Source organism: Anastrepha ludens, chromosome 6 (genome assembly GCF_028408465.1).
Source record: "Anastrepha ludens isolate Willacy chromosome 6, idAnaLude1.1, whole genome shotgun sequence".
Lineage (NCBI taxonomy): Eukaryota > Metazoa > Arthropoda > Insecta > Diptera > Tephritidae > Anastrepha > Anastrepha ludens.
In genome coordinates this window covers 114,580,045-114,591,066 of record NC_071502.1, presented here as the reverse complement: position 1 = coordinate 114,591,066, position 11,022 = coordinate 114,580,045, and the positions used below count along the sequence as shown (strand labels likewise).

Sequence of the window (11,022 nt, the reverse complement as noted above, 5' to 3'; positions counted from 1 at the left end):
GTATGTTTGGGATCGCCGTCTTGTTGGAAGATAACTTCCTCTTCTGGGTAAGCGCTCATATCAACAAATTCTGGCAAATTAGTCTGCAATATATGTATGTAAGTAATCTTCTTTTTTCATAATACCATTAATTTTAACGAGTGGTCCGATGTGCCACCAAGTGAAGCAACCCCACACCATCAAATTACCACCGCCATGTTTAACAGTTGGCTTCACGTGATGCCTTTAGATCCTTTCTGTAGGTCGGCGCCAGCAATAGCTTATTCCAGGGCCGTGGAGAGAGTATTCGGGCCCCGGGGGAAGCTTGAGATGCGGGCCCCTTCAAATTTTTTTTACTTATCAAAATGCGTATTATGTTATAGTGATATAACAATTAAACATTGAAAAACTCATTGATAAAATTTTTGATAGAATTAATCATGAAATATTGATTAAAATGAATTTTAGAAAACTCTTCAGCAGATCTGAAATAAAAAACGCAGCTGAAAAAAGTTAAAATTTTTTATTTATTTTGTGAGCCTTACAAATATTTGAAAATGACTGCCACGATGCTAAGAATTTTGCTTTTCTTGCTTTAGCTGAGGCAAAGCTCTTATAATATCATCGAAGTCGAATTTCCTTGCTAACTCAGATTCCAAATACAAAGTTGCCAATACTGTTACTCGACTCTGAGTTGAACAAGAACGATGGTAGTCTTTGATCCTTGCTAAAGCGCTGACCGATCTTTCGGCGCCGGCAACCGATACTGGCAGGGTGCAGAATATTCGCAAAGCAATGCAGATGTTCGGGAACAGAGTATCCAAGTTTTTAGCTGTGATGGCATTCAACAAGTCGAACGGAGGCATACAACATTCCGAATTTCCAGTAAAATTCGCCTTGTACACACTCTTCACGTGACACATCTCAATTGAGATTTCTTCCGACACATCAAAAGTCTGTGACGGAAGTCTGGTAGAAGTATTATTTACTATATTTTTTCAAGCAGGAAATTTCTTGGAATTACCCTCGAGTCCGGGCTCCTCTGAAAACTCCGGGCCCGGGGGAAAAAGTCCCCTATCCCCCCCTCTCGTCGGGCCTGGCTTATTCCGTCGGACTGAAAACGATTAATTTTTACTTCATCCGACCAAATTACCCGTTTCCAGTCTTCAACATTCCAATTTCTGTATTTTCGAGCAAATGCTCGACGGGCCTTAATATTTTTGAGCGATAACGCCGGCTTTTTCTTCTTTACAGCTGATTTATATGGAATGGATTCTATGGAATGTTCTACGCATTGCGCTCGCTACTTGGTGTCTGCACCTTGTAAATTTCTCTCAATTAACTACTCCAAAGAACTTTTATAGGCAAATTTTATCTTAATAATGTTAATAATAGTTAACTAGTATGTGACCCCCGAAAATCGGGTGGGCTTTTTTCCCACGGAAAGTAAATAGCATATGTGACACTTTTATATAAAGGGTGTTTTTTTTAGAGGTTAGGTTTTCAAGATGAAATAAAACGTATATAATTTAATGTTATGGCCAAGAATTTAGCTTTATTATAAAGATAAAGGTTTGCCATTATGTTTTAAAAATGATTTCGGGCAAGTGGCCGCCGCGGCTGGCTCGAATAAATTCCAGCCGAGAGGCCCAATTTTCGACCACTTTTTGCAGCAATTGGGGCCGTATGTCAGCAATAACGCGCCGAATATTCCCTTCCAAAACATCAATCGTCTCGGGCTTATCTGCGTAGACAAGCGACTTCACATAGCCCCACAAGAAATAGTCCAGCGGTGTTATATCGCACGATCTTGGAGGCCACGCCACAGGTCCACGGCGCGAGATAATGCGCTCACCAAAAGTTTCCTTCAATAAATCGATTGTTGCGTTGGCTGTATGGCATGTAGCGCCGTCTTGTTGGAACCAAAGGTCGTCCACATCAACATCGTCCAATTCAGGCACGAAAAAGTCATTAATCATGGCTCTATAGCGCTCTCCATTGACTGTAACATTATGGCCGGCTTCATTTTTAAAGAAATATGGACCAATGATTCCCTCTGCTCATAGAGCACACCAAACAGTGACTTTTTGAGGATGTAACGGCGTCTCAGCAATGGCTTGTGGATTATGTTCACTCCAAATGCGACAATTTTGCTTATTGACATACCCATTCAACCAAAAGTGAGCTTCATCGCTGAACAAAATTTTCTTCGATGCGTCGCGCGAACCGAACCATTATTTTCGTAATAAATTTGCACGATTTGCAAACGTTGTTCAGGTGTAAGTCTATTCATTATGAAATGGCAAACCAAACTGAGCATAAATCAAATGACAGCTGTCAAAAAGACCATCTACGAAAAAAGTAGTGCCAACTTGAAAACCTAACCTCTAAAAAAAACACCCTTTATTAAAAGTTATGATGATTAGAAAAGTGTATATTTTTATTCATATGTAATATGTAAGAACTTATGCATATAACATGACATGTACATATGTACATTTGTATTAACAGATTTCAGAAAACAACTTCCAAATAGAAACAAAGTACTGTCACCGAACCTATTAGGCAGAGATATTAAAACAAAACACGCTCAATGGTGAACTCGTCATAAAATTGGCAGACAGTTGTTGTTTTTTCACGATGTTTATTGCAGCCGGCGAAAAAACGCAAAAGCATAAAAAATTTAAATAACTTGAAATAAAGCAAATGAAATACATATGTACATACATATTTCACTGATAACGCTGAGTCGATTTTCAGAGTCTATCATTTAATGCGTGAGCATGTATGTATGTATGAACATATATGTATAGTGCTGTGTTGAAGAACATGTAAAAACAAATACACAAAATTTCTAAGGCATGAAACTAATAGTTCATTTGTAAATTTACAATTCTAAGTAAATATGTATGCAAGACGCATAGACTGGAATAAGTCATGCTACGTGGCAAGAGGCCGAGGTTAGATGTGTAATAAGAGCTGCGTGTTCATTTTGTACATGCATACATTTCTATATATGCACATATGGCAGCTAAAACCACCCCCAACTTCGTTAATATTTTCTAAAAATATCCAGTAATAAAACACTCGTTTATATGAAAAAGCTCCTTATAAAAAATATCTGCCGTTCGGGGTTGGCTTAAAACAGTAGGCCCCTCCATTTGTGGAACAACACCTAGACGCACGCCACAAATAGGAGGAGGAGCTCGGCCAAACACCCAAAAAAAGGGTGTAAGCGCCAATTATATACATATATAATAAAACACCCGATGGATGGAGCTCGAACTTTTTTTACGGCCCACTAAATTGAATTTTGCTGAATATGACTGAATCTTTCATTTCAGACATTCACGCATATACTTTAATCAAATTTTCCACTTTTTTGAAAACCACTTTAGGAGTTCGTAAAAAATCAAGCTAACTTTTACAATTCCATCAAGTTTTTTATTACTAGAAAGCAAGGCGAATCTATTAAAGGAGGTGTGAGTAAATCAGCTGATTTGTTTTTTTCTCTCGCTGGGTCCATGTGGCTGTCAGCACAGAATAAAACAAGGCGAATTAATTTTTCGTTTTCTACTTTCAGGGCTGGTTTCAGTTGTTGTACAGTGTAATACATATTTACATAAGTATATTTAATTTTTTATTAATATAATAAAATATATTAAGAAGAACAGAATAAAACAAGGCGAATTAATTTTTCGTTTTCTACTTTCTGGGTTGGTTTCAGTTGTTGTACAGTGTAATACATATTTACATAAGTATATTTAATTTTTTATTAATATAATAAAATATATTTAGAAGCCGTATTATTTACTTTTCTATCATTTTTCATTTTGATTAGATTTAGAGTGCAAAAAATTAAAAAATGTTATTTTGCGTTAAAAACAAATCTCTTGTACTCCATGTGTGACCCCCTTGGCGAAAGACAGACAAAATATTATACAATTTCATTGCAATACTAAAAAAAAACACATTTTATAACCAGATAATTTTCGAATCAGAAAAGCAAATTTAATGAAATATCAAGTAAATATTGCATCATACATTTTTAGAAGGATAAGAGGTTTAGTGAAGGAAGATTCTAAATAAGAAATGTTTGTTAATTTTTGTATTTGTAATTGAAATATCAAGAAATTTGCTATTTCTGATTTAAAAAGCAGAAACCCCTAAACACAAAAAAGATTGTTTTTAAATGGTATCTGTTGGAAATTTATTTCTACAGAGTTTGGAAATTTGTCACTTATTTTTTGTTGCTATTGTAACCAAGTGTCTCTGTGTGTGGCATAGCAGTCAAAAGGGCAGGAATCGATTCCAATCTTAAACTGATAAAAATGTTTATTTGTAATAGCGGCTGGCTTTGGACAAACAATGGAAAATCACTGACTTCATTTCTACCTTAAAAAAGTCTCATAAAACCATTAATTATTTGAAGGCAACATAAAATGAAATCGTTTTCCATTTATAGGAAAAAGCGTAGCATGTACTACGAATTGTAGTCTGTCTATTCATGTACCGAAAATAAAAGACTTTTAGTTATTGTACTTATTTTATTTTCTCTAGGAATGTTGCCGTATTACGCTTCATTTTACGCTAGACATTAAGTATCAGGACAGTCCATAAGTTCGTGCGTATTTTACCCATAATTTCACTTTTGTACGATTTTTGCATAAAAATTATTCGCGGAATATAACGGAACTATTTATATTTTCTTTAATATATTGTGCACTCAACAAGTGATTTTAATCGCGGATAGAAGCACGTGTTGTTAAAAAATAAAATGGAGTCTTCGAACGCGTATTTTGTATTCTTTTTATAAAAGTGGTAAAAATGCAACAACTGCTGCTGCAGAAATAAACCCTGTTCATGGAGAGGATACCAAGAGTGTAAGGACTTCGCAAAAGTGGTTTTTAAAATTTCGAAGTGGTAACTGCGACGTGGAGGATGCCCCGCGCGCTAGTCGCCCTGAAGTCTTTAACTCCGACGCCTTGCTCGAACTTGTGGAAGCTGAGCCAAATTTGACAGTCGATATGATAGCTCAGAGGTTAAACTCATCGCATGGAACAGTTCACAGGCACCTGGTTCAGTTGGGAAAGGTTTCAAAGCTGGGAAAATGGGTTCCGCATAGACTTTCCGTCCCTAACCTTCAGCAGAGAGTTAATGTGTGTTCTCAGCTGCAGCAACGGCTGGAAAATGAAAGTTTTTTTAACCGTATCGTTACTGGTGATGAAAAATGGGTCCTTTACAATAATCCTGTTCGCAATCGCCAATGGTTAGATAAAGATGAAACACCAGAACCGGGTCGGTTGAGAGATGGACTTCACCCCAAGAAGATTATCCTGTCTATTTGGTGATATATGGCCGGCATTGTTTATTATGAACTTCTGGAACCAAACCAGACGATAACTGCTGATTATTATTCCCATCAGCTATCAAGCCTGAACGAGGCACTTAAAAAAAATCGACCGTCTTTAGTGAATAGGCGCAAAGTTTTGTTTTACCACGACAACGCAAGACCTCATACCGGAAGGCAAACATTAGGCAAGCTGAACGAGCTCGGATGGGAGCTAATGCCGCATCCACCATACTCTTCGGATATTGCACCTTGTGATTATCACCTTTTCCGTGGACTTCAGTCCCATATGAGTAACAAGAACTATTCCTTTAAAAGAAGCTATAAAAAGGGATATCGAAGCTTATTTTGGCTCCAAGGGAAAACAATTTTTTGAGCAGGGAATTAAAAATTTGCCTAATGTTGGGAAGACATTGTAAATAATGAAGGAAAATATATTATTGATTAATAAATACTTTAAACATCTTTATTATTAATTTTAAAACCACCTTTAAAAAACGCACGAACTTATGGACTGACCTCATACAATATATTTTTGTATGTGAAACATAGTTCGGAATTATTTCAGGAATTAAATGCAAGTAATGCAGACTGACAACTAATTCTTATAATTTAATCCGATTAGGGGAATTTTCGATGATAAAATTGTCGAAAAATTACAGTTAATGTTTATTGAGAATGAAAAATAATGAAACTTATAAGGAAAAGGACAATAAAGACTGTTTCGGAGCAGGTCGCGAAATTACAATTTATGATTTTTTAATAGTTATGTTTTAGTATTAGTGCAGCTTATATCCGTTTCATCTTTTAATAACAAAACTATCCAATAAACAAATCAGTTGTTCACTAATCCGCGTAACAACCATCTGTCACATCTCAATTTTAATCAGAATTGCTGGGCCATTAATCCCGATTAACGCCGCCGTCTCTCTAGGCTATTTCCGAAAATTATAACCGTATCAGCATTATTTCCTGGTTCTTCTTTAAGGCGTTAGAGGTAAACAGAATTTTCAAAAAATTGGGAATTTTTGTTTGCACTTTCTTAAAATATTATATTTAAAAATATTATCTGAAAATTTGAAGTGAATCCGACAAATACTTTACGAGTTATTCAACAATTAACAAAGAGCGGTCAGGCGCTGCAATGCTCGATAGTAAAACTTTAAATGCGTTTTTCTCAAAATTATGTTTTTTGAACTGGTGATCACTGTAACTTAAAAACCGTTTGGTAGTTTTCAATGAAAATTATACTGCTTTTGAAAAACATAAAAAACTCGTGTCTGGTCAAAATATTTTTTATTTTACAAAAATTTCGATTTTTTTTAAACAATGAACGGCCGGTTTTATTCCCGAAAATCTGAAAAATATTTCCTGAGGCCGCCATATTGTTAAATTTGAAAAAAAAGCTTCGATCAGGCACAAGATTATCTATTATCAAAACTAATTTCCCTTGTGTGATTGATTTCAGATGCATCTCCAAGGTCTTGTGATGATCACCGCAAAAGACTACTAGAGAAACGGGCTCCACACAAACAGCGATCACTTTTACAATAAATTTTTTTTTTTTCTAAAGTCAAGACGAAACATGATGTATTAATGCTATGTTTTTATTTTTATAAAATAAAGCAATTTACTAGCAAAAAAAATTATTGAAAATCATAATTTTTTCGGGCCTCTGACTACCCCAACCCCTTAATAACAATCTCACTTACTTCACTCACGTTTAAATATCTGTCCGGTGTGCAACTCTGCTGCCTCTCTTTTCTGCGGCGAATTCGTTACAACAGCTGTTATAGATTTGTTTCCCTACATTTGTGAAGTTTTTATAAAGTGCAGTGATATTTACTAATTGAGGTGTGTATATTTGAGGAATTCAGTGCAAAAATACTTCAAATAATATTGGAAATAAAATAAAAAGTCCGGTAAGTTTCCATCACTCTTACCTTGAAAGTATACTTTTTCAATACCTTCCCTTACCTTCACTCCGGTTTTTTTTATCTCGCGGTTAACGAGAAGCAACCGCAGAACATTCGCCAACTTCGTGTTTGTTTTGGTTCCTTTCGCATAGAGTGCTGCCAGGGTGTCTTATATAAAATGTCTTGTTTCCTGAAAGATATATATAATTTGTCTTCAAATGCCAATATATTAATTATAACTATAAAAAAAAGCAATTAAAAGTGTTAGTAATTAAATTGCATTAAAAACACATAATGAAATTAGCACAGATAATATTACTTATAATGTTAAGAATTGTAGAAAAAACTTAGTGGAAATAATTTATTTTCTGGGGATTTAAACAACCACAATGCTGGTCTTACCAAGTAGCAGTCAGTGTTTTGGCCTAACACCATCCTGATTAGATTTTTTGGATTTTTTCAAACTGTGAGCGACGAGCGGCACGGGTTAACGTCGTATAATCGAGCCCAAATTTCTCAATATCTGGAGAATCGTTTTGTGGGGTCCAAACAAAATTCCGACATTTTTCCCCCTCTATGAGATCCGGTTACCCTAGTCGGCATATGACGAAATGTGGTATCAAATCGTCATTCATTAGTACAATCGCCAATAAGTGCGAAAATTATTCAAAATGACGACGCCAGTGCATATCTGGCAATGCTCGTATCAGTCAATTCGCCGCTTCGGTTGATTTCAGGTAAAACGAATTCATAGAAGGTGACTTCGCTATAGCAGTTAATTTCTTGTTTTTTGCTATTTGCTTATTTGATTGCCCAATCCCCCGGTTTCTTAATTGTTGCCTTACTTGTTCGCTTACATTCTCATTGAAATTGAGACAATCAAATCTTAAAATTGCAAAAACAAATTGCATGTAAATGTCGCTGCTAGCGAAGTCACCTTCTATAAATTTGCCGTAGTTCGTTGTTATTCTTTTTAGATGCCGAAAGCGAAATCTAGAACAAAATAGAAAAGAGAGAATTGCATTTTTGCTTATTGTATTGCGTATTAATTCGCAAAGAACGATTGCCGACAAGAAAGTAAAAGTGAATTTAAAGTTTCTCGTTTCTCAATTATTTACGGATTTTAAAAAAGAAAACGCCATCTTTGCGCAAACTATAACGCAAGGTAAATTCTGACTTACCTATAAAAAGTTCATTAATATCAAAAAAATTCTTTAGGAAAACAAGCTTTCGTATTAAAATTTCATGTAATCAACCACAACTTTCCGATAATATACCATACATACATATGTACATATACACTTCGAAACTCCTTGGCGACGACCACATATTGGGACTACGATAAAAGTTATCAACTATATATTGTAACGTTTCCTCTGCATCAACAACGGTGTGTGGAAAGAGAAAAAATTGAAAAATTGGAAGAAAAATTGCAGCTGCAACGGTAGCGCTCGGGAAGAAGGCGACACAACGGTAAAAATGAGTTCCTACTCACACGCGGATCCCATCGCGCTCAGCTTTAACGAGACTTGCCTGCGTATGAGCGATGTACAATTACTGCAGGGACCACACTGGTTGAATGACCAAATACTTTCATTCTACTACGAATATCTCGAAAAACTGAAATACAAAAATAACCCAGATTTATTGTTTGTCGCACCAGAGGTAACACAATGCATGAAACTGATGGACGATGGTGAATTGGAAACTGTACTCAATCAGTTGGAGGCGCCACGAAAACCATTTATTTTCTTTGCACTCAACGATAACGAAACCACCCAAGCAGGTGGCACTCACTGGTCACTCCTAGTTTTTTCACGACCGGAAAAGACTTTCTTCCATTTTGATTCGTGGGGCAATAATAACTCAATAGCATCACACCAATTCGTACAACGAATCAAGGATGCGTTGAATTGTCGCCAATGCCATATGAAACCAATACGTTGCCTGCAGCAGGCAAATGGATACGACTGTGGAATACATGTAATATGCATGACAGACAATATAGCCGACTATGTAAATCGGTACGAGTGTGTGGAAGGTGTGGAACCGTTGCATCAGGATACGATCAGCGCCAAACGATCAGAACTTCTGAAATTGATCCAATCGTTAGGAGGAAAAATTTAAAAAATAACTGCCTATTAAAAAATAACTGCTTATTGACGATAAAACAGCAGAGAGCTTTACGCCAGGCAGAACGCAAGAAAGATAATTTGTTAGTAAGCGGCTTTTCGGGGGATTGAATAAAGAAAATGACGAAAAATGTCCGCAAGTCATTTTTTTTTTTTAGGAAAGCACAGGGATAGATAATAGAAAATAAGACATACGGAATAAATATCTTCTGCGTTAAAATTGAAATTACATCAAAATGAAATTGGAGTTTTGGCTCGCTTGAAATTTGGTTTGTTTAATACTAAGTTTATTACATTAAATGATTTTGGGGAAAATCTATTAGCTTTTAAAAATGTGTAAAAATTTTTTTCCACTAAAAAACGAATATCCTTTTGAAAAGGTATTAATGATGGGCGATTCTCATTTACAGAGCACCCAGGAATCGAAACTAAAATATAATAAGTATATATATATACACGTAAAAAAGGCATGTGAAACAAAAACAATTTGTCCCCCTAGTGTTAAAACCCATTAGCTTTAGTTTTTCCAATGACTTTAATGAAGTACCGCTTAGTTCCTGATGCTATTAATTCCTTTAACAGTTGCGTATTGCATATGTTTATTTATTTATGCTTATCAGCAAGAAAATAGTACACACAAACACACACACATACTCGAAATATATAAATATTGTATTTTTTTTTTTGTCAGTTATCCAGTGAGCTATCCAATAGGCTTTGGGTTTGCTAAACACGTACATACAAACTTATATTGTATTTCTGAACACATCGCATTTCCTCGCCCTTAATCATACTTGTACTATTTTTTCTAATACCTATTTAGTTTTAAAGTTAATTATATATATCGCAACATAACATTTTTAATAAAATCTACATAATACCAAAAATGTTTGAATATTTATTTGCGCATAGCTTTTTAATACTTCTGCGCCCATGTGAATCGCTTATGGCCTCCGATGATAAAATGCGAGGTATTTTTTCTAATCCGAAGCATTGGAAATATGGAAAAGTTTCATATTTTGAATTTTGTCAGTTTAACGCCGATAATGCCATTAATACGGCAAGAGCTGTTGAAGGGTTCATATGTTTTTGTTGTTGTATCAGTATAAGTCAGTTGCACGTTACCGGAACGACTCGGATTTATACCCGGCTAAGGATTGTCACTCCAGCAGCACTCCCGGTACACGAATGGTGAATGTTTTTGTTGCTACAATAACAACAAAAAGATATCTGACAAAAGGACTCCCATTGGTTGACGAGTTTCCCACACTTCAGTAGTGACGCTATTCTAACAACTTGCCAAACTTTCTGAAATCACTATAGTGATACAACTTTGCGTTGTTTTTGGTGTTCCCCTTGAATGTTTGGGGAATGCTGCTGGACTAACAGTGATATGGCCTCTGGTGACGGTCAAGCATTGTTTGACAAGAACTTTATATGTGTGCGTGTCGGGTGCTTGACGCTAATATCTAAAATTTTTGATTTTTACCGACAACAAGTATGTGTGACACGACGCCACCCGACTGCACTAACACATACAAAGCTCAGTCAAGCATGCTGTATCGTCACCAGAGGCCAATAGGCGGGACATGAATCTAGGTCGTTGCGGCAGCTTAGAAGCGAATGTCGTGGAAACGATGAAGAG

The 11,022-nt window shown here is 35.9% G+C and overlaps 2 protein-coding genes across 4 annotated transcripts in view; both read left to right on the top strand.

Annotated features, from left to right (window-relative positions):
• The first annotated feature begins 7,067 nt into the window (after positions 1–7,067).
• LOC128865766 (cytochrome b5 reductase 4) overlaps positions 7,068–11,022 on the top strand; it is a 48,256-nt gene continuing 44,301 nt past the window's right edge. Inside the window, exon 1 of one of the 3 annotated variants that reach the window (XM_054106097.1) lies at positions 7,068–7,183. The gene's annotated coding sequence lies outside the window, so the exon portion shown is untranslated. Of the gene's footprint in view, positions 7,252–11,022 lie in introns of all 3 variants that reach the window. The other 2 variants (XM_054106094.1, XM_054106095.1) reach the window with 2 other exon arrangements.
• Positions 7,165–10,262, top strand: LOC128865768 (sentrin-specific protease 8). Its single transcript, XM_054106103.1, has 3 exons — positions 7,165–7,251; positions 8,203–8,410; positions 8,464–10,262. The coding sequence occupies exon 3, from the start codon at positions 8,725–8,727 to the stop codon at positions 9,370–9,372; it is 648 nt and encodes a 215-aa protein (XP_053962078.1). The 5' UTR covers positions 7,165–7,251; positions 8,203–8,410; positions 8,464–8,724; the 3' UTR covers positions 9,373–10,262.